This window comes from Panulirus ornatus, chromosome 2 (assembly GCF_036320965.1).
Source record: "Panulirus ornatus isolate Po-2019 chromosome 2, ASM3632096v1, whole genome shotgun sequence".
In the NCBI taxonomy this organism is placed as follows: domain Eukaryota; kingdom Metazoa; phylum Arthropoda; class Malacostraca; order Decapoda; family Palinuridae; genus Panulirus; species Panulirus ornatus.
In genome coordinates, this window is record NC_092225.1 from 101,438,663 (window position 1) to 101,464,489 (window position 25,827).

Genomic DNA, 25,827 nt, shown 5'->3' on the forward strand with positions numbered 1-25,827 from the left:
TGAACCAGGTCATGTGAAGCGTCTGGAATAAACCTTGGAAAGGTCTGTCGGGCCTGGATGTGGAGAGGGAACTGTGGTTTCGGTGCATTACATATGACAGCTAGAGACTGAGTGTGAACGAATGTGGCCTTTTTTGTCTGTATTCTTGGCACTGCCTCGCTGAAGCAGGGGATAATGATGCTGTTTTCTGTGGGACAGGGTAGAGACAGGAATAGATGAAGGCAAGCAAGTATGAATATGTACATGTGTATGTATGTAATGTCTGCATGTATATATATATATATATATATATATATATGTTGATGTGTGTATCTATGTATATGCGCCTATGTGGGCATAAATGTTTTTATTTGTGTATATGACTGAATGGGTCGTTCTTCATCTGTTTCCTGGTACTACCTCACTGACGCAGGAAACCGATTATGTATAATGAATAAAAAATAAAGATATATCTTTTTATTATTATACTTAGTTGCTGTTTCCCGCATCAGTGAGCCAGCGCAAGGAAACAGACGAAGAATGGCCTAACCACTCAAATACACACATATATACATAAATGCCCCTACAAACACATATAAATACATATACATACAAAGACACATACATATATAGACATTTCATACTTGCTGCCTTCATCCATTCCCATCGCTACCCTGCCACACAGGAAATAGCATCCTCTCCCCCTTCAGCAAGGTAGCGCCAGGAAAAGACAAAAAGGTCACATTCGTTCACACTCAGTCTCTAGCTGTCATGTTTAGTGCATTGAAACCACAGCTCCCTTTCCACATCCAGGCCCCACAGACCTTTCCATGGTTTACCCCAGACACTTCACATGCCCTGGTTCAGTCCATTGACCCTAGTATACCACATCATTCCATATCACTCTATTACTTGAATGCCTTTCACCCTCCTGTATGTTCAGGCCCCAATGTTCAAGCCCCAATCACTCAAAATCCTTTTCATTCCATCCTTCCACCTCCAGCTCTTGTTCCCTCCACCTCTGACACATATATCCTCTTTGTCAATCTTTCCTCACTCATTCTCTCCATGTGTCCAAACCATTTCAAAACAACCTCTTCTGCTCACTCAACCACACTCTTTCTATTACCACACATCTCTCTTACCCTTTCATTACTTACTCAATCAAACCACCTCACACCATATATTGTCCTCAAACATTTCATTTCCACCACATCCACCCTCCTCCACACCACCCTACCATAGTATAGCCTATGCCTCGCTACTATATAACATTGTTGGAACCACTATTCCTTCAAACTTACCCATTTTTGCTCTCCAAGATAATGTTCTTGCTTTCCACACATTCTTCAACACTCCCAGAGCCTTCACCCTCTCCCCCACCCTGTGACTCATTTCTGCTTCCATGGTTCCATCTGCTTATAAGTCCATTCCCAGATATCTAAAACACTTCACTTCCTCCAGTTTTTCACCATTCAAACTTACCTCCCAATTAACTTGTCCCTCAACCCTACTGAACCTAATAACCTTGCTCTCATTCACATTTGCTCTCAACTTTCTCCTTTCACACACTTACCAAACTTAGTCATCAACCTCTGCAGTTTCTCACCTGAATCATCCACCAGTGCTGTACCATCAGCGAACAACAACTGACTCACTTCCAAGGCCCTCTCATCCACAACAGACTGCATACTTACCCCTCTCTCCAAAACTCTTGCATTCACCTCCCTAACCATCCTATCCATAAACAAATTAAACAACCATGGGGACATCAGGCACCCCTGCCACAAACCGACATTCACTGGGAACCGATTACTCTCCTCTCTTCCTACTTGTACACATGCCTTACATCTTTGGTAAAAACTCTTCACTGCTTCTAACAACTTACATCCCACACCATATACTATCAAAACCTTCCACAAAGCAGCTCTTTCAACCCTATCATATGCCTTCTCCAGGTCCATAAATGCTACATACAAATTCATATGTTTTTCTAAGTATTTCTCACATACATTTTTCAAAGCAAACACCTGATCCATGCATCCTCTATCACTTTTGAAACCACACTGTTCTCCCCCAGTCACATGCTCTCAACATGCCTTCACCCTCTCAATCAATACCCTTCCATATAATTTCCCAGGAATACTGAACCAACTTATGCCTCTGTCATTTGAACACTCACCTTTATCCCCTTTGCCTTTGTACAATGCCACTATGCATGCATTCCGCCAATCCTTAGGCACTTCACTGTGATCCATACATACATACAGTGAATATCCTTCCCAACCAATCAACAACATTATAACCCTGTTTTAATAAATTCCACTGCAATACCATCCAAACCAGCCGCTTTGCTGGATTTCATCTTCCACAAAGCTTTCACTACCTCGTCTCTATTCACCAAACCATTCTCGCTGACCCTCTCACCTCACACACCACTCCAACCATTATATCATCAAACACATTCAACAGAACTTCAAAATACTCACTCCATCACTAGTTGCTGTTACCACCCCATTTGCCTCCTTCATCAATGTTCCCATTTGTTCTCTTGTCTTACACACATTATTTACCTCCTTCCAAAACATCTTTTTATTCTCCCTAAAATTTAATGACACTCTCTCACCCTAACTCTCATTTGCCCTCTTTTTCTCCTCTTGCTCCTTTCTCTTGATCTCCTGCCGCTTTCTTTTATACAACTCCCCTGCAAGAATCGTCCAAACACCTCTCTCTTCTCTTTCACTAACAAGCTTACTTCTTCATCCCACCACTCACAACCCATTCTAATCTGCCCACCTCCCACATTTCTCATGCCACATGCATCTTTTGTGCAAGCCATCAATGCTTCCCTATATACATTGCATTCCTCACCTACTCCCCCTCATCATTTCCTCTCACCTTTTGCCATTCTACACTCAATCTCTCCTGGTACTTCCTCACACAAGTCTCCTTTCTAAGCTCACTTTCAACACTTTCTTCTCCCCAACATTCTCTCTTTTCTGGAAACCTCTACAAATCTTCACCTTCGCCTCTGCAACATAGTGATCAGACATCCCTCCAGCTGTCCCTCTGAGCACATTAACACCCAAAAGTCTCTATTCTACATGCCTATCTATTAACACATAATCCAATAATGCCCTCTGACCATCTCTCCTACTCACATACGTATACTTCTGTATACCTCTCTTTTTAAACCAGATATTCCCAATCACCAGTCTTTTTTCAGCATACATATCCACAAGCTCTTCACCATTTCCATTTATAACACTGAATATCCTTGTACACCAATTATACCCTCAACTGCCACGTTACTCACCCTCACATTCAAATCACTCATTACTATAACCTGGTCTCATGCATCGAAGCTGCTAACACACTCTCAGCTGCTCCCAAAACACTTGCCTCTCATGATCTTTCTTCTCATGACCAGGTGCATAGGCACTAATAATAACCCATCTCTCTCCATCCACTCACAGTTTTACCCACATCAATCTATGATTTACTTTCTTTCACTCAATCAATCACATAATCCCACAACCCTGCCTCAGGAGTAGTGCTACTCCTTCCCTTGCTCTTGTCCTCTCACCAACCCTGACTTTACTCCCAAGACATTGTCAAACCACTCTTCCCCTTTACCCTTCGTTTCACTCAAAGCTAAAACATCCAGGTTCCTTTCCTCAAACATACTACCTATCTCTCCTTTCTTCTCATCTTGGTTTCAACCACACACATTCAGACATCCCAATCTGAGCCTTCGAGGAGGATGAGCACTTTCCACTGACTCGTGTTTCCCCTTTTAGAAATAAAAATACACAACAAGGAAAATGAAATGCAGCAGGTTCTTAAGTGCACTTTTGTGTAATGATCACATTGACAAGGGAGATACAAGAATGAGATAGAAAACAAAGAACAGTCAGTTGATATATGAGGAAGAGGCATAGCTAAGACACCACTGGTAAACTAATGGTGTCTTAGCTACATCTTTTCTATTGCTAAACCAATGGCATCTTAGCTACATCTCTTCCTTGTTTATCAACTGACTGTTCTATGTCTTCTATCTTATTCTTATATCTCCCCTGAAGATGTGATCATTATACAAAAAAGCACCTGGGAACTCATGGTGTTTCATTTTTCTTGTGGTTATCAGCATATGTATATGTATGTATATACATGTGTATTGAGTGGGTGGGTCTTTCTTTGTCTGTTTCCTGGCACTACATCCCTTACATGGAAAACAGCAATCAAGTATAATTATCTATTATTTATCTTATTTTGCTTTGTCGCTGTCTCATGCGTTTGCGAAGTAGCGCAAGGAAACAGATGAAAGAAATGGCCCTACCCACCCCCATACACATGTATATTACATACATGTCCACACACGCAAATATACATACCCATACATCTCAATGTACACATATATATACACACACAGACACATACATATATACACATGCACACAATTCACACTGTCTCCCTTTATTCATTCCCATCGCCACCTCGCCACACATGGAATAACATCCCCCTCTCCCCTCATGTGTGCAAGGTAGTGCTACGAAAAGACAACAAAGGCCACATTTGTTCACACTAAGTCTCAAGCTGTCATGCAATAATGCCTGAAACCACAGCTCCCTTTCCACATCCAGGCCCCACACAACTTTCCATGGTTTACCCCAGATGCTTCACATGCCCTGATTCAATCCATTGACATCACGTCGACCCCGGTATACCACATTGATCCAATTCACTCTATTCCTTGCCCTCCTTTCACCCTCCTGCATGTTTAGGCCCCGATCACACAAAATCTTTTTCACTCCATCTTTCCACCTTCAATTTGGTCTCCCACTTCTCATCGTTCCCTCCACCTCCAACACATATATCCTCTTGGTCAATCTTTCCTCACTCATTCTCTCCATGTGCCCAAACCATTTCAAAACACCCTCTTCTGCTCTCTCAACCACGCTCTTTTTATTTCCACACATCTCTCTTACCCTTTCATTTCTTACTCGATCAAACCATCTCACACCACATATTGTCCTCAAACATCTCATTTCCAGCACATCCACCCTCCTGCGCACAACTCTATCCATAGCCCACGCCTCGCAACCATACAACATTGTTGGAACCACTATTCCTTCAAACATACCCATTTTTGTTTCCGAGATAAAGTTCTCGACTTCCACACATTCTTCAAGGCTCCCAGGATTTTCGCCCCCTCCCCCACACTATGATTCACTTTCGCTTCCATGGTTCCATCCGCTGCCAGATCCACTCCCAGATATCTAAAACACTTTACTTTCTCCAATTTTTCTCCATTCAAACTTACCTCCCAATTAACTTGACCCTCAACCCTACTGTACCTAATAACCTTGCTCTTATTCACATTTACTCTTAACTTTCTTCTTTCACACACTTTACCAAACTCAGTCACCAGCTTCTGCAGTTTCTCATATGAATCAGCCACCAGCGCTGTATCATCAGCGAACAACAACTGACTCACTTCCCAAGCTCTCTCATCCCCAACAGACTTCATACTTGCCCCTTTTTCCAAAACTCTTGCATTCACCTCCCTAACAACCCCATCCATAAACAAATTAAACAACCATGGAGACATCACATACCCCTGCCACAAACCTACATTTACTGAGAACCAATCACTTTCCTCTCTTCCTACACGTACACATGCCTTACATCCTCGATAAAAACTTTTCACTGCTTCTAACAACTTGCTTCCCACACCATATATTCTTAATACCTTCCACAGAGCATCTCTATCAACTCTCTCATATGCCTTCTCCACATCCATAAATGCTACATCCAAATCCATTTGCTTTTCTAAGTATTTCTCACATACATTCTTCAAAGCAAACACCTGATCCACACATCCTCTACCACTTCTGAAACCACACTGATCTTCCCCAATCAGTTGCTCTGTACATGCCTTCACCCTCTCAATCAATACCCTCCCATATAATTTACCAGGAATACTCAACAAACTTATACCTCTGTAATTTGAGCACTCACTCTTATCCCCTTTGCCTTTGTACAATGGCATTACGCACACATTCCGCCAATCCTCAGGCACGTCACCATGAATCATACATACATTAATAACCTTACCAACGAGTCAACAATACAGTCACCCCCTTTTTTAATAGATTCCACTGCAATACCATCCAAACCTGCTGCCTTGCCGGCTTTCATCTTCTGCAAAGCTTTTACTACCTCTTCTCTGTTTACCAAATCATTTTCCCTAACCCTCTCACTTTGCACACCACCTCGACCAAAACACCCTATATCTGCCACTCTATCATCAAACACATTCAACAAACCTTCAAAATACTCACTCCATCTCCTTCTCACATCACCACTACTTGTTATCACCTCCCCATTAGCCACCTTCACTGAAGTTCCCATTTGCTCCCTTGTCTTACGTACTTTATCTACCTCCTTCCAGAACATCTTTTTATTCTCCCTAAAATTTAGTGATACTCTCTCACCCCAACTCTCATCTGCCCTCTTTTTCACCTCTTGCACCTTTCTCTTGACCTCCTGTCTCATTCTTTTATACATCTCCCACTCATTTGCATCTTTTCCCTGCAAAAATCGTCTAAATGCCTCTCTCTTCTCTTTCACTAATAATCTTACTTCTTCATCCCACCACTCACTACCCTTTCTAATCAACCCACCTCCCACACTTCTCATGCCACAAGCATCTTTTGCGCAAGCCATCACTGTTTCCCTAAATACATACCATTCCTCCGCCACTCCCCTTACCTCCTTTGTTCTCAACTTTTTCCATTCTGTACTCAGTCTCTCATGGTACTTCCTCTCACAAGTCTCCTTCCCAAGCTCACTTACTCTCACCACCCTCTTCACCCCAACATTCTCTCTTCTTTTCTGAAAACCTCTACAAATCTTCACCTTCGCCTCCACAAGATAATGATCAGACATCCCTCCAGTTACACCTCTCAGCACATTAACATCCAAAAGTCTCTCTTTCACGCACCTGTCAATTAACATGTAATCCTCTCTGGCCATCTCTCCTACTTATATATGTATACTTATGTATATCTCGCTTTTTAAACCAGGTATTCCCAATCACCAGTCCTTTTTCAGCACATACATCTACAAGCTCTTCACCATTTCCATTTACAACACTGAATACCCCATGTATACCAATTATTCCCTCAACTGTCACATTACTCACCTTTGCATTCAAATCACCCATCACAATAACCTGGTCTTGTGCATCAAAACCACTAACACACTCATTCAGCTGCTCCCAAAACACTTGCCTCTCATGATCTTTCTTCTCATGCCCAGGTGCATATGCACCAATAATCACCCATCTCTCTCCATCAACTTTCAGTTTTACCCATATTAATCTAGAATTTACTTTCTTACATTCTATCACATACTCCCACAACTCCTGATTCAGGAGTAGTGCTACTCCTTCCCTTGCTCTTGTCCTCTCACTAACCCCGGACTTTACTCCCAAGACATTCCCAAACCACTCTTCCCTTTTACCCTTAAGCTTCGTTACAGTTTTCTAAACTATTTCTTACATTTTTCATATATATATATATATATATTTCTTCTTTCTTTCAAACTATTCGCCATTTCCCGCATTAGCGAGGTAGCGTTAAGAACAGAGGACTGGGCCTTTTTTGGAATATCCTCACCTGGCCTCCTCTGTTCCTTCTTTTGGAAAATTAAAAAAAAAAAAAGAGAGGGGAGGATTTCCAGCCCCCTGCTCCCTCCCCTTTTAGTCGCCTTCTACAACACGTGGGGAATACGTGGGAAGTATTCTTAATCCCCTATCCCCAGGGATAGTATATATATATATATATTTTTTTTTTTTTTATACTTTGTCGCTGTCTCCCGCATTTGCGAGGTAGCGCAAGGAAACAGACGAAAGAAATGGCCCAACCCCCCCATACACACGTATATACATACGTCCACACACGCAAATATACATACCTACACAGCTTTCCATGGTTTACCCCAGACGCTTCACATGCCTTGATTCAATCCACTGACAGCACGTCAACCCCGGTATACCACATCGCTCCAATTCACTCTATTCCTTGCCCTCCTTTCACCCTCCTGCATGTTCAGGCCCCGATCACACAAAATCTTTTTCACTCCATCTTTCCACCTCCAATTTGGTCTCCCTCTTCTCCTTGCTCCCTCCACCTCCGACACATATATCCTCTTGGTCAATCTTTCCTCACTCATCCTCTCCATGTGCCCAAACCACTTCAAAACACCCTCTTCTGCTCTCTTAACCACGCTCTTTTTATTTCCACACATCTCTCTTACCCTTACGTTACTCACTCGATCAAACCACCTCACACCACACATTGTCCTCAAACATCTCATTTCCAGCACATCCATCCTCCTGCGCACAACTCTATCCATAGCCCACGCCTCGCAACAATACAACATTGTTGGAACCACTATTCCTTCAAACATACCCATTTTTGCTTTCCGAGATAATGTTCTCGACTTCCACACATTCTTCAAGGCCCCCAGAATTTTCGCCCCCTCCCCCACCCTATGATCCACTTCCGCTTCCATGGTTCCATCCGCTGCCAGATCCACTCCCAGATATCTAAAACACTTCACTTCCTCCAGTTTTTCTCCATTCAAACTCACCTCCCAATTGACTTGACCCTCAACCCCACTGTACCTAATAACCCTGCTCTTATTCACATTTACTCTTAACTTTCTTCTTCCACACACTTTACCAAACTCAGTCACCAGCTTCTGCAGTTTCTCACATGAATCAGCCACCAGCGCTATATCATCAGCGAACAACAACTGACTCACTTCCCAAGCTCTCTCATCCCCAACAGACCCCATACTTGCCCCTCTTTCCAAAACTCTTGCATTTACCTCCCTAACAACCCCATCCATAAACATATTAAACAACCATGGAGACATCACACACCCCTGCCGCAAACCTACATTCACAGAGAACCAATCACTTTCGTCTCTTCCTACACGTACACATGCCTTACATCCTCGATAAAAACTTTTCACTGCTTCTAACAACTTTCCTCCCACACCATATATTCTTAATACCTTCCACAGAGCATCTCTATCAACTCTATCATATATATATATATTATTTTTATATTTATTATACTTTGTCGCTGTCTCCCGCGTTTGCGAGGTAGCGCAAGGAAACAGACGAAATGAAATGGCCCAACCCCCCCCCTACACATGTATATACATACGTCCACACACGCAAATATACATACCTACACAGCTTTCCATGGCTTACCCCAGACGCTTCACATGCCTTGATTCAATCCACTGACAGCACGTCAACCCCGGTATACCACATCGCTCCAATTCACTCTATTCCTTGCCCTCCTTTCACCCTCCTGCATGTTCAGGCCCCGATCACACAAAATCTTTTTCACTCCATCTTTCCACCTCCAATTTGGTCTCCCTCTTCTCCTCGTTCCCTCCACCTCCGACACATATATCTTCTTGGTCAATCTTTCCTCACTCATTCTCTCCATGTGCCCAAACCACTTCAAAACACCCTCTTCTGCTCTCTCAACCACGCTCTTTTTATTTCCACACATCTCTCTTACCCTTACGTTACTCACTCGATCAAACCACCTCACACCACACATTGTCCTCAAACATCTCATTTCCAGCACATCCATCCTCCTGCGCACAACTCTATCCATAGCCCACGCCTCGCAACCATACAACATTGTTGGAACCACTATTCCTTCAAACATACCCATTTTTGCTTTCCGAGATAATGTTCTCGACTTCCACACATTCTTCAAGGCCCCCAGAATTTTCGCCCCCTCCCCCACCCTATGATCCACTTCCGCTTCCATGGTTCCATCCGCTGCCAGATCCACTCCCAGATATCTAAAACACTTCACTTCCTCCAGTTTTTCTCCATTCAAACTCACCTCCCAATTGACTTGACCCTCAACCCTACTGTACCTAATAACCTTGCTCTTATTCACATTTACTCTTAACTTTCTTCTTCCACACACTTTACCAAACTCAGTCACCAGCTTCTGCAGTTTCTCACATGAATCAGCCACCAGCGCTGTATCATCAGCGAACAACAACTGACTCACTTCCCAAGCTCTCTCATCCCCAACAGACTTCATACTTGCCCCTCTTTCCAAAACTCTTGCATTTACCTCCCTAACAACCCCATCCATAAACAAATTAAACAACCATGGAGACATCACACACCCCTGCCGCAAACCTACATTCACTGAGAACCAATCACTTTCCTCTCTTCCTACACGTACACATGCCTTACATCCTCGATAAAAACTTTTCACTGCTTCTAACAACTTTCCTCCCACACCATATATTCTTAATACCTTTGTCGCTGTCTCCCGCGTTTGCGAGGTAGCGCAAGGAAACAGACGAAAGAAATGGCCCAACCCACCCCCGTACACATGTATATACATACGTCCACACACGCAAATATACATACCTACACAGCTTTCCATGGTTTACCCCAGACGCTTCACATGCCTTGATTCAATCCACTGACAGCACGTCAACCCGGTATACCACATCGCTCCAATTCACTCTATTCCTTGCCCTCCTTTCACCCTCCTGCATGTTCAGGCCCCGATCACACAAAATCTTTTTCACTCCATCTTTCCACCTCCAATATATATATATATATATATATATATATATATATATATTTCTTTTCTTTCTTTCATACTAATCGCCATTTCCCACGTCAGCGAGGTAGCGTTAAGAACAGAGGACTGGGCCTCTGAGGAAACATCCTCATCCAGCCCCCTTCTCTGTTCCTTCCTTTGGAAAAAAAAAAAAAAAAAAAAAAAAAAAAAAAAAAAAAAAAAAGAGAGGGGAGGATTTCCAGCCCCCGCTCCCTTCCCTTTTAGTCGCCTCCTACGACACGCAGGGAATACGTAGGAAGTATTCTTTCTACCCTATCCAAAAGAAGGAACAGAGAAGGGGGCCATATGAGGATATTCCCTCAAAGGCCCAGTCCTCTGTTCTTAACGCTACCTCGCTAATGCGGGAAATGGCGAATAGTATGAAAAAAAAAAAAAAAAAAATATATATATATATATATATATATATATATATATATATATATATACTGTGTTTAATGATTTATTGAACTGGAGATATGTAGACACAGGTAGGAGCTTCTGAAAACTGCTAGAGTTGCCCTCTGCCAATGGTGTATTAAGGGTGAGGTATTAAAGCCTATGAATCGTTATGGGTTTTACCACCCACTTGAGGGATTTTCTGAAGGGAACAGAGATATATATATATATATATATATATATATATATATATATATATATATATATATATATATATATATATATATATATATTATCCCTGGGGATAGGGGATTAAGAATACTTCCCACGTATTCCCTGTGTGTCGTAGAAGGCGACTAAAATGGGAGGGAGTGGGGGTCTGGAAATCCTCCCCTCTCGTTTTTTTTTTTTTTTTAATTTTCCAAAAGAAGGAACAGAGGGGGCAGGTGAGGATATTCCAAAAAAGGCCCAGTCCTCTGTTCTTAACGCTACCTCGCTAACGCGGGAAATGGCAAATAGTTTAAAAGAAAAAAGAAAAATATATATATATATACATATATATATATATATATATATATATATATATATATATATATATATATATATATTATTTTATATTTTTTATTATACTTTGTCGCTGTCTCCCACGTTTGTGAGGTAGCGCAAGGAAACAGACAAAAGAAATGGCCCAACCCCCCCCCATACACATGTATATACATACTTCCACACACGCAAATATACATACCTACACAGCTTTCCATGGTTTACCCCAGATGCTTCACATGCCTTGATTCAATCCACTGACAGCACGTCAACCCCGGTATACCACATCGCTCCAATTCACTCTATTCCTTGCCCTCCTTTCACCCTCCTGCATGTTCAGGCCCCGATCACACAAAATCTTTTTCACTCCATCTTTCCACCTCCAATTTGGTCTCCCTCTTCTCCTCGTTCCCTCCACCTCCGACACATATATCCTCTTGGTCAATCTTTCCTCACTCATTCTCTCCATGCACCCAAACCACTTCAAAACACCCTCTTCTGCTCTCTCAACCACGCTCTTTTTATTTCCACACATCTCTCTTACCCTTACGTTACTCACTCGATCAAACCACCTCACACCACACATTGTCCTCAAACATCTCATTTCCAGCACATCCATCCTCCTGCGCACAACTCTATCCATAGCCCACGCCTCGCAACCATACAACATTGTTGGAACCACTATTCTTTCAAACATACCCATTTTTGCTTTCCGAGATAATGTTCTCGACTTCCACACATTCTTCAAGGCCCCCAGAATTTTCGCCCCCTCCCCCACCCTATGATCCACTTCCGCTTCCATGGTTCCATCCGCTGCCAGATCCACTCCCAGATATCTAAAACACTTCACTTCCTCCAGTTTTTCTCCATTCAAACTCACCTCCCAATTGACTTGACCCTCAACCCTACTGTACCTAATAACCTTGCTCTTATTCACATTTACTCTTAACTTTCTTCTTCCATACACTTTACCAAACTCAGTCACCAGCTTCTGCAGTTTCTCACATGAATCAGCCACCAGCGCTGTATCATCAGCGAACAACAACTGACTCACTTCCCAAGCTCTCTCATCCCCAACAGACTTCATACTTGCCCCTCTTTCCAGGACTCTTGCATTTACCTCCCTAACAACCCCATCCATAAACAAATTAAACAACCATGGAGACATCACACACCCCTGCCGCAAACCTACATTCACTGAGAACCAATCACTTTCCTCTCTTCCTACACGTACACATGCCTTACATCCTTGATAAAAACTTTTCACTGCTTCTAACAACTTTCCTCCCACACCATATATTCTTAATACCTTCCACAGAGCATCTCTATCAACTCTATCATATGCCTTCTCCAAATCTATAAATATATAATATATATATAATTCCTGGGAATAAGGGAGAAAGAATACTTCCCATGCATTCCTCACGTGTCGTAGAAGGTGTCTAGAGGCGACGGGAGTGGGGGGCCAGAAATCCTCCCCTCCTTGTATTTTAACTTTCTAAAATGGAAAACAGAAGCAGTCACGCGGGGAGTGCTCATCCTCCTCGTAGGCTCAGATTGGGGTGTCTAAATGTGTGTCGATGTAACCAAGATGTGAAAAAAGGATAGATATGTAGTATGTTTTAGGAAAGGAGTGAAACGAAGCTTAAGGGTAAAGGGGAAGAGTGATTTGGGAAAGTATAATTAAAAGTAATAAATAGATAGATAGCCTCTACCGATAAAGCCAAAAGCTGTACTTAGATTTCACCTCTATAAAAACTTTTATTGCGCATGCTTTGTAAATTATGCAACTTTTCCATATTGCTTGAGTCTAACACTATCAGGAAATTTTTCAGGTATTCAGTTACATCAATCTAAATATTAACAATGGCCTGTAAACTGCAAGTTTTAACTAATAAAGAAAAATGATAATCTAGCTGAGATTTTTGACTGAGTCAGTGTCATTTGTAAATACTGCACACAATTTTCACTTGGAAGCCTAAAGGAATTTCCCTGTCAAATAAGCTATTTTTCATGACAAAATTTGCCACTAGGTATTCTTCACTAAAGTACTTCTTAGGGAAACTGACCTCTGCCTGCATAAACAATCATAATTCTTGCTTCTTTTCAATGTCTACATTACTGTATAACATTTAAGGATATATTCATAAATGAGTTTCTGATTTTATTCTTTACACATGACTTATCAGCAAATCTACTCAACTGGATTAGTTCAGACCAGTAGCAATTCATCTAAAACAAAAATGTTCAGATTATTGGTAACTAATCTGGATTAGTTAAGATCTGTGATCACAACTCTGGATTCATGCAGATCAGAAGAAATCCATCTCAACTACATCAGATCACTGGTAAACTCATCTTGATTAGTTCAGATCAATGTTATCTCATCTGGATTTGTTTATCTCAGTAGTAACTCATTTAGATTAATCTAGTTCATTGTAATTCAACAGACATAGTTTGTATTAATATTGAAGAATTTACAAAACTTTCCAAATGTTTCTGATATGACACCAACAGACAGTACTGTGGATGAATCAAAAAAAAAAAAAAAAAAAAAAAAAAAAAAAAAAAAAAAAGGAGGGAGATTCGCCCCCGTCCTTTCCCTTTTTTGTCGCCCCTACGACACGCAGGGAAAAATAGGAAATATTTTTACCCCACCCAAAAGAAGAACAGAGAAGGGGGGGTATGAGGTTTTTCAAAGGCCAGCCTGTTTAAGCTACCTCGCTAGGGGAAATGGCGAATAGTATAAAAAAAAAAAAAAAAAAAATATAAATAAATTAAATTATATTAAATTTATATACGTGTTTAATGATTATTGAATGGGGGAAAATTAAACATAGGATTTGAAAAAAGCTAGAGTTTCCCCCTTTCCAATGGTGTATTAAGGTGAGGTATTAAAAAACCTAGAATCTTATGGGTTTTACACCACTTTGGGGGTTTTCTGGGGAAAAAGAGATATATAATTTTTAATTTATATATATATATATATTATATATATAATTTTAAATTTTATAATATAATTTATCCCCGGGGATGGGGGTTAAGAAATTCCCCGTATTCCCCGTGTGCGTAGAAGGGACAAAAGGGAGGGTGGGGTTTGGGAAATTCCCCCCCTCGTTTTTTTTTTTTTTTTTTTTTTCCAAAAAGGAAAGAGGGGGCAGGGGGATTTCCAAAAAAAAGGCCCCGTCCCCCTGTTTTTTAACGCCAAAATGCAACCGGGAAATGGAAATAGTTTAAAAGAAAAAGAAAAATATATATTATAATTTAATATAATAATAATTTAAAATATATATATAATTATTATATTTTTTATTTTTTTTTTATACTTTTCGCTGCTCCCCCTTTGGAGGGGCAAGGAAAAAGACAAAAGAAAAGGCCCCAACCCCCCCCCCAAAACCTGATTAATATTCCAACCCCAAATTAATACCTCACGTTTCCATGGGTTTCCCCCCGTGTTCAACCCTTGATAACCCAGAAGCAGTCCCCCGGTATCCAAAGGCCAATTCACTCTACCTTGCCTCCTTTCCCCCTCCTGATGACCCCCGTACAAAAAATTTTTTACTCCATTTACTCCAATTTGGGTTTCCCTTTTCCCTCTTTCCCCTCCCTCGAACAATTCTCTTGGTAATCTTTCTCATTTTCCCCCAGCCCCCCAAAAAAAAACACCCTTTCTGTTTCCCCCCAACCATCTTTTTATTTAAATTTTCCCTTACGTTTATCCTCGATAAAACCACCCACACCAAATTGCCCTCAAACCCTTCCAGAAACCACCCTTGCCCAAAAACCTTCCCCCCACCCCCAACCATACAACATTGTTGGAACCACTATTCTTTCAACATACCCATTTTTGCTTTCGAGATAATGTTTTTCGACTTCCAACATTTTCAAGGCCCCAGAATTTTCGCCCCCTCCCCACCTATGATCACTTCCGCTTCCAGGGTTCCATCCGTGCCAGATCCACTCCCAGATATCTAAAACACTTCACTTCCTCAGTTTTCTCCATCAAACTCACCCCCCAATTGACTTGCCCCTCAACCTACTGTACCTAATAACCTTGCTCTTATTCACATTTACTCTTAACTTTCTTCTTCCATACACTTTACCAAACTCAGTCACCAGCTTCTGCAGTTTCTCACATGAATCAGCCACCAGCGCTGTATCATCAGCGAACAACAACTGACTCACTTCCCAAGCTCTCTCATCCCCAACAGACTTCATACTTGCCCCTCTTTCCAGGACTCTTGCATTTACCTCCCTAACAACCCCATCCATAAACAAATTAAACAACCATGGAGACATCACACACCCCTGCCGCAAACCTACATTCACTGAGAACCAATCACTTTCCTCTCTTCCTACACGTACACATGCCTTACATCCTTGATAAAAACTTTTCACTGCTTCTAACAACTTTCCTCCCACACCATATATTCTTAATACCTTCCACAGAGCATCTCTATCAACTCTATCATATGCCTTCTCCAAATCTATAAATATATAATATATATATAATTCCTGGGAATAAGGGAGAAAGAATACTTCCCATGCATTCCTCACGTGTCGTAGAAGGTGTCTAGAGGCGACGGGAGTGGGGGGGCCAGAAATCCTCCCCTCCTTGTATTTTAACTTTCTAAAATGGAAAACAGAAGCAGTCACGCGGGGAGTGCTCATCCTCCTCGTAGGCTCAGATTGGGGTGTCTAAATGTGTGTCGATGTAACCAAGATGTGAAAAAAGGATAGATATGTAGTATGTTTTAGGAAAGGAGTGAAACGAAGCTTAAGGGTAAAGGGGAAGAGTGATTTGGGAAAGTATAATTAAAAGTAATAAATAGATAGATAGCCTCTACCGATAAAGCCAAAAGCTGTACTTAGATTTCACCTCTATAAAAACTTTTATTGCGCATGCTTTGTAAATTATGCAACTTTTCCATATTGCTTGAGTCTAACACTATCAGGAAATTTTTCAGGTATTCAGTTACATCAATCTAAATATTAACAATGGCCTGTAAACTGCAAGTTTTAACTAATAAAGAAAAATGATAATCTAGCTGAGATTTTTGACTGAGTCAGTGTCATTTGTAAATACTGCACACAATTTTCACTTGGAAGCCTAAAGGAATTTCCCTGTCAAATAAGCTATTTTTCATGACAAAATTTGCCACTAGGTATTCTTCACTAAAGTACTTCTTAGGGAAACTGACCTCTGCCTGCATAAACAATCATAATTCTTGCTTCTTTTCAATGTCTACATTACTGTATAACATTAAGGATATATTCATAAATGAGTTTCTGATTTTATTCTTTACACATGACTTATCAGCAAATCTACTCAACTGGATTAGTTCAGACCAGTAGCAATTCATCTAAAACAAAATGTTCAGATTATTGGTAACTAATCTGGATTAGTTAAGATCTGTGATCACAACTCTGGATTCATGCAGATCAGAAGAAATCCATCTCAACTACATCAGATCACTGGTAACTCATCTTGATTAGTTCAGATCAATGTTATCTCATCTGGATTTGTTTATCTCAGTAGTAACTCATTTAGATTAATCTAGTTCATTGTAATTCAACAGACATAGTTTGTATTAATATTGAAGAATTTACAAATACTTTCCAAATGTTTCTGATATGACACCAACAGACAGTACTGTGGATGAATCAAAGTCAAAAAAGAAAACTAATATTATAAAAACAGTATGTTACTTATACATGGTAATGTCAGTGATGGCTCATCTAAACCTTCAATAATTCTCTCAGTTTCATCTAACACTGACACACTTAATATGTCAATGTTAGATAGATCTAACACTGACATACTTAATAGTACACAGGCAGGAGTAATCCACAGTTAATCTTCCTCTTCTTACAGTAAAACTATGGCTTTGCAAACTGTCTGTGCTCATATGAATTAAGGATAAGGTTATGTTATAAAGCTTTAAAGGGTTAAGGCCGCATTCTAAGATATTCGGCACAAAAATGACCAGACTTTCCGCTTAAACAGTTGATGCTTTAAAATTTACCATGATAAATCTGAGAGAGGCAAGTGGAAGTGAATGAGATGACTTATAAATGTGATGGACTGTGAAGAAATACATACGTAAAAATGAAAATCAATATGGAAGCATGTGTAGATATACAATGATCACAGTCCTTGAAAGAAATTCACTAGAGCTATCCTGCCTTTTGGTCTGAAAAACTGCAAATAGACTATAACAGACTGAGGGCCGTTTGTTTGTTTACCTTAGTACAGTTATGATACAAAGAAAATTCATGGTGATCCTTAACATTATATCACATCGAGTTTAAAATCTTAATAATTTTCTAACATCCTCTTTTAAAAGGTCTTGCATGTGTATCTTTAACAACACTAGAAAAAACACAGGAAGTAGTATTATGTTGCATCAGAGTATATCCAAACCTGAACAGGATCACTCAATACAAGATCCACATGGACATCTTCCTGCACCTGACAATTTTGGGTTCAAGGGAAAAGAAAAAAAAAAAAAAAAAAAAAAAAAAAAAGGAAAAAGCACAAACTATATTTTAGTAAAATGTTTAATAACAAGTAACCACGTTACCAAAGCCTCAGCATAGCACACTAATTAATGTTCAGATTAATAATAATGCAATGTATGTGCTACAAGGATGATCAAACCTCACATCCACTTCTTGTGTCAATACAGTTAAGCAATTTGCAGTCATATAAGAAATAAACTTTCAGTCATGCAGAAGCACATGTGCAAAACAAAAACTACCATGTTCAACCTACACTACTTCAGAATGTATCAATTTATCAGTGCCTGAACAAGAGGTGCAGTAAACATACAATATGCAAGCATTGTTAGCTAAATTCTGATCATCTAAGTTTCTAAGATGTTGAAATCTTGGACTGATACTTATATCAGCTTCACTTATAAATTTTAAGAAAACATCAACATCTTATACTCAGAATAATCAAAATTTTTATTCACCCAGTCCTTCAAAACCATAATTCTAATAAACCTGGCCCTGGCCAATCAGAAACATATTTGACAAGTTCCATTAGATCTAATTGGTCATAGTACAACAGCAAATGGTCCTGTATATTCAAAAATGGAAAATTTTAATATCATCTAACCCCTGGATACTTTAGTCATAATCAGCAATATCACGGATAAACAAGCCCTTGGTCAACTGAATTCTTATTAACTAAGCACAGGGTATTCAAAATTCATAACAAACTGCTTGTGGACACGAACTCTAATTCAGCAGGCCCTAGCCCATATTATCAAAATTCTAATACACCTGAAAACATTAATTCTATATTAACCAGGCCCAGGATACTCAAAATTCTTAAAGGGAATTCTTGGACTACTAAGCTTTAGCCCACAATGGAAAAGCACGTAAAAGAGATATCTCTTGATTTGTCATCATAATTCACTACCTTAGAATATTTACCCATGCTAGGTCTTAATTTGCATGTATCTGGATAATGTTTAATAGTTTATGTATGATCTGATGAGATATGTGTGATCTGGCAATGGGCAGATGTGGTATAAAAGTGACTAGTTTTGATCTGAGAAATGTTTGATGGGATGCTGACTGAAGTGTGATGAAAAGTGTAATATTTGGGATTTAAATTATTCATATTACTCACAAAAATAATTCTTTTGAATAATTCTGTATCAACAGAACATAAAGCTCTCATTAAAGGTTTATACCCATGTGGAAATTTGCTTAGAAATTAATATGTAACTAAATTGCTCATCTTGCAAGGAGGTAAAAAGAATTCTTTACCTAAATGACATGACTTTAAGATACTCATCAATGCATTACTGATATTGGCAGCAAACTGTTAGCTAAGGTTTGGACAAATATGATGGAAACTAATGCAAAATTTCTGATTCCTTAAAGAGAATTCTTGGTTTAAAAGTTTTCCACACTAAAATATGAGAAAATTCATTATTACCCATAAATGAAGGGCCAGTGAAAGTACTAGGCCATAAAGGGGCCCACAGTGAGAAACTCAGGAATGGACCCTATGCAAAACTTGCCAGTATTACAGGAACCAAATTAAGAGACACCATGGCGACTAGGCTACAGATATTAGATAGGTAAGAATTTTAGTTACTTAGAAAGATGTTAGAGTAGACCAAGAAGAGAAAGGTGTGAAAGAAAACACTGTCACATTTGGCCCTTCTTTTATTGGTAACTAGAGGAGTAATAATACTATAAACTGCCAAAAAGGACAATAAAATCTGCCTTTCAAACAAGAGAAGAGGCATCCCTTTTTGCAAATATTTTGCAATGAGTGTCATAACTTTCTTATTGCTATGGTAATACTGAATTAATGCAATGGTTTTAAAATAATGAACACAATTTATGATATATATATATGCCAGCTGATCATATATCACCTATCACTGGAAAATAAGAAACTTATTTCATAAATAGCATTAGCTATTGATATTCATATAACTTTTATATCTTTTGAGCAAATCTATGAGGTTACTGTTAAGTATTGTTCTCCTATGCAGACATAAATATAAGTACAAGAGACAGGCTTAAGTCATGGAAAACTTGTCAGTCAGCACCTAGAATTGGAGAAGATCTGGACCGTTAGCATTAGTGATACTAGTGTTATTGTTGGACTGAGCAGCTGTCACAGATGGTTGACTTGGGTGCATGGCTGGTAAGTGACTCACATAAGGTTGATGGTTATTAGCCATTCTGGGAACCATTCTAGGGTTGAGGTTGGGATACTGCTGAGCCATCCCCTGCACCATCCATCCATCACAACTATTGTTATTTACCATGAGGTTATTGTTGCTGAAGGTGGAGGATCCCATTCTCACTCCTCTGCTTGCAAGGTAGGGTTGGGGTCTAGAAGGTATCATTCCAGAAGACTGGGAGAAGGATAGCTCAGGACGTATCCTATTGCATGCACTGGTACCAGACTGCCCCCCAGAGGGACCACATGCATACATCTGCAGAATTTGTGCAGTAGTGGTTCCCAAGTTGGATCTACCATTCACCTCAGCATCAGTGAAGCTAAGCAAATCTTCTGAGCAGGTCTGGGAATCTCTATTCCCAGGAGTGGTGCCAGTAGCAGTGCCAGCACATGTACTGTTAACCTTCAGTGCAAAACTTGTATTTGATGGAGATGAACTGTGAGCAACTTCCCTCCACCATAAGCCCCCAGCTGGCTGGTTTTCAGCATGCATTTTCTCAGGGGAAAGCAGTGAGTGGGAAGAAGAAAGAGGGATGGGTGTGGGAGACAGGGAGGAAGAAATATTGGAGGGTGAAGGAGAGAGAGAAGGAGGCAACAGCTTGGAGAAAACAGCAGAGGAGGACTGGCACGCTGATAATGGTTTACCTGAAGGTGGGAAAAATGCTTCCATTGATCCAGAACCTGGCTGAGTACTCAGACTAGGTGGATGACTGCTGCCTGTGCCTGCTGCCGTGCTTCCACCTCCTGCTGATGAACCAAACTGACTAGGGGGGAATGACTGCTGTGCAGGAGGGAAAGTCTCAGACCCAAATAAAGCAGCGGGTGGGAAGGCAGTAGTAGGACTCAGTTCAACCACTGGTTGAGACTGCTGCTGTTGCTGCTGTGGCTGACTATGTTGCTGATGTTGTTGTTGCTGTTGCGGTTGTTGTGGTTGCTGTTGCTGCTGATGCTGCTGTTGTGTCAACTGATGCTGGGGCTGAGGTTGATGTTGAGTGTTACCACTTTCACTTGCTGATACAGCAATATTTCTTTTCAAAGCTGGAAAAAACATATCTATTAAACATATATGTATATATAAATGCATACACACACACATACTTGATTGACGTTTCCAGCATTAGCAAGGTAGTGCCAGGAAACAAACAAAGACAGACCAATCCACTTGCATTTTGAGCATCCGGGCCTGAACATACAGAGGGTGAGAGGCAAAAAAACAGAGTGAACTGGAAAGATGTAATATATGGAGGTCAATGTGCTGTCAATGGACTGAACCAGGGCATGTGAAACGTCTGGGGTTAACCGTGGAAAGGTCTGGGGCCTGGATGTGGATAGGGACCAGTGGTTTCAGTGCATTACTGAGTGTGAACGAATGTGGCATATTTTGTCTGTTTTCCTGGTGGTACCTCAGTGAAGCAGGGTGCAGCGATGCTGTTTCCTGTGGGGTTGGGTAGTGCCAGGAATGGAAGAAGGCAAGCAAGTATGAATATGTACATGTGTACAAATGTATGTCTGTATATGTATGTATATGTGTACATGTCAATAATTATCTTTTATTATGCTTAATCACCATTTTCCACATCAGCGAGGTAGCACAAGGAACTGACGAAGAATGGCCCATCCACTCATATACACATATACATAAAAAAACGCCCATACAGGTACATATACATATCAACATATACATACATACACAGACATTTTTTTTTTTTTTTTTTTTTTATACTTTGTCGCTGTCTCCCGCGTTTGCGAGGTAGCGCAAGGAAACAGACGAAAGAAATGGCCCAACCCCCCCCCATACACATGTACATACACACGTCCACACACGCAAATATACATACCTACACAGCTTTCCATGGTTTACCCCAGACGCTTCACATGCCCCGACTCAATCCACTGACAGCACGTCAACCCCTGTATACCACATCGCCCCAATTCACTCTATTCCTTGCCCTCCTTTCACCCTCCTGCATGTTCAGGCCCCGATCACACAAAATCTTTTTCACTCCATCTTTCCACCTCCAATTTGGTCTCCCTCTTCTCGTTCCCTCCACCTCCGACACATATATCCTCTTGGTCAATCTTTCCTCACTCATTCTCTCCATGTGCCCAAACCATTTCAAAACACTCTCTTCTGCTCTCTCAACCACGCTCTTTTTATTTCCACACATCTCTCTTACCCTTACGTTACTTACTCGATCAAACCACCTCACACCACACATTTTCCTCAAACATCTCATTTCCAGCACGTCCATCCTCCTGCGCACAACTCTATCCATAGCCCACGCCTCGCAACCATACAACATTGTTGGAACCACTATTCCTTCAAACATACCCATTTTTGCTTTCCGAGATAATGTTCTCGACTTCCACACATTTTTCAAGGCTCCCAAAATTTTCGCCCCCTCCCCCACCCTATGATCCACTTCCGCTTCCATGATTCCATCCGCTGACAGATCCACTCCCAGATATCTAAAACACTTCACTTCCTCCAGTTTTTCTCCATTCAAACTCACCTCCCAATTGACTTGACCCTCAACCCTACTGTACCTAATAACCTTGCTCTTATTCACATTTACTCTTAACTTTCTTCTTCCACACACTTTACCAAACTCAGTCACCAGCTTCTGCAGTTTCTCACATGAATCAGCCACCAGCGCTGTATCATCAGCGAACAACAACTGACTCACTTCCCAAGCTCTCTCATCCCCAACAGACTTCATACTTGCCCCTCTTTCCAGGACTCTTGCATTTACCTCCCTAACAACCCCATCCATAAACAAATTAAACAACCATGGAGACATCACACACCCCTGCCGCAAACCTACATTCACTGAGAACCAATCACTTTCCTCTCTTCCTACACGTACACATGCCTTACATCCTCGATAAAAACTTTTCACTGCTTCTAACAACTTGCCTCCCACACCATATATTCTTAATACCTTCCACAGAGTGGCGCTGGTGGCTGATTCATGTGAGAAACTGCAGAAGCTGGTGACTGAGTTTGGAAAAGTGTGTGGAAGAAGAAAGTTAAGAGTAAATGTGAATAAGAGCAAGGTTATTAGGTACAGTAGGGTTGAGGGTCAAGTCAATTGGGAGGTGAGTTTGAATGGAGAAAAACTGGAGGAAGTGAAGTGTTTTAGATATCTGGGAGTGGATCTGGCAGCGGATGGAACCATGGAAGCGGAAGTAGATCATAGGGTGGGGGAGGGGGCGAAAATCCTGGGGGCCTTGAAGAATGTGTGGAAGTCGAGAACATTATCTCGGAAAGCAAAAATGGGTATGTTTGAAGGAATAGTGGTTCCAACAATGTTGTATGGTTGCGAGGCGTGGGCTATGGATAGAGTTGTGCGCAGGAGGATGGATGTGCTGGAAATGAGATGTTTGAGGACAATGTGTGGTGTGAGGTGGTTTGATCGAGTGAGTAACGTAAGGGTAAGAGAGATGTGTGGAAATAAAAAGAGCGTGGTTGAGAGAGCAGAAGAGGGTGTTTTGAAGTGGTTTGGGCACATGGAGAGAATGAGTGAGGAAAGATTGACCAAGAGGATATATGTGTCGGAGGTGGAGGGAACGAGGAGAAGAGGGAGACCAAATTGGAGGTGGAAAGATGGAGTGAAAAAGATTTTGTGTGATCGGGGCCTGAACATGCAGGAGGGTGAAAGGAGGGCAAGGAATAGAGTGAATTGGAGCGATGTGGTATATCGGGGTTGACGTGCTGTCAGTGGATTGAATCAAGGCATGTGAAGCGTCTGGGGTAAACCATGGAAAGCTGTGTAGGTATGTATATTTGCGAGTGTGGACGTATGTATATACATGTGTATGGGGGGGGGGTTGGGCCATTTCTTTTGTCTGTTTCCTTGCGCTACCTCGCAAACGCGGGAGACAGCGACAAAGTATAATAAAAATAAAATAAATATCTATATGTACTGGCGTGTATGTAAACATATGTATATAAGAGTGGATGGGCCACTCTTTGTTTTCTGGCGCTACCTTGTTGATGCAGAAAACAGTGAATTAAGTATAATGAATATGTAATAAATGTGTGTATTTGTGAGGATGTGGCCTTTCTTTATCTGTTTCCCGGTGCTATCTCACTAATCTGGGAAATGGCAATCAATTATGAAAGAAAAAAATATACCATGACATTCAAACACAAAGAGGAAACAAACTTCAGGATTGTATGTGAAAAGGATTTTGGATTTACATCATCCTTAACCTGCTGCAAGAGAGTAACATTACAATAGTTATGGATACAAAATAACAGCTAATAAATATTAGAATAACTCTGAAAGATTAGGATAGTGAAGTATTCAGTAAACTGTTACTAGCTTACACTCTGCTAAGTTTATGCTTCTCAAGTCTGGCCACACATGAAGACCCACAAAAGAGATAATAGAAAAAGTCCAGAGCAAGGCAACAAAGTTGGCACCAGAATTAAAAGAGCTGAGTTACAGGGGAAAAGCTAGAGGTTTTACCTTTGCCCTTCTTGGAAGAGAAAATGTTGAGGGGTGCCCTAATAACAAATTTCAAGTTTTAAAAACAATGACATAGACAGTAAAGGGTTCTTTGATGGATGCTGAGATACAACAACCAAATATGATGTGACATGATATTAGGCAAGAAACTTGTTAAAAAAATGTAGGGAAGTGCTTTTATGGTATAAGAATGGTGAATGATTGGAATAAAATGATTAAGGACATAGTAAATCCAGACGGCATTTTCATCTAATTAGTAAAATGCTCTTCATAAGATGTTGAGCACTTGTCACAAACAAACATTTGGACAAATATGTATAAGAACCTTGAAAGATCACATGAGGACTTAAGTGACAATGCAAACAGTCTCCTCAAAATGAAGGCTAGAAAAGTCAGCCCTAAATTGGGCCCTGTAAGTTAATACTGAGGGCCAGTGAAAGGCACCCTTGCCTTTCACTGGCCTTCTGTATTTAGCCCCATAAATGGATGGAGCTTCTGTCATGTTTGAGTGACCAAATTCTTCAAGGATGAATTGAAAGCTTTCCAAGTATGTCTTGAGTCTCAGGATGAAAGTAATGAGATGGTCATCTGGCAAGCATTCTCCAAATCTGTGCCTATAAAGTGTAGGAGGAAAAACACATATACAGGTGTCATCAACAAGAGATTTCTGGCTGAGTTCCTACAAAAAGGCTTAGTAATTGAGAAAGAATCCTTATGGATTCAACTAAAAAATATGGTACTGTTAATAAAATCCTATCTACTATTAATTAGTCTTTGAAGAACATTTTCCACAAGATTAAAGGAAGAAAGAGACATCTGGTAGCAATAATCCCAAGCACAAAGCATCTGTCAAAACTTACCACAAGTCAAAAACTCGAGAAATATACATAACTTAATGGCACAGATATACAATTGGGGTGTGAATCCTAAGGAAAGAATCCACTTAAAAGAATTCATACCTAAAGACAATTACATTGGTAATGTGTTCAACTCCAACATGATGCCTGCTGAGACCTTGCAGAAGTGAAGC

The 25,827-nt window shown here is 40.6% G+C and overlaps 1 protein-coding gene across 5 annotated transcripts in view; it reads right to left on the reverse strand.

Annotated features, from left to right (window-relative positions):
- Positions 1-25,827, reverse strand: part of Nak (Numb-associated kinase) — a 555,804-nt gene that overhangs the window by 268,245 nt on the left and 261,732 nt on the right. For all 5 annotated transcript variants that reach the window (XM_071680832.1, XM_071680812.1, XM_071680802.1 and 2 more), the window contains one exon: positions 20,968-21,360. In XM_071680832.1, coding sequence (XP_071536933.1) covers positions 20,968-21,360 — 393 coding nt within the window. The remainder of the gene's footprint in view (positions 1-20,967; positions 21,361-25,827) is intronic.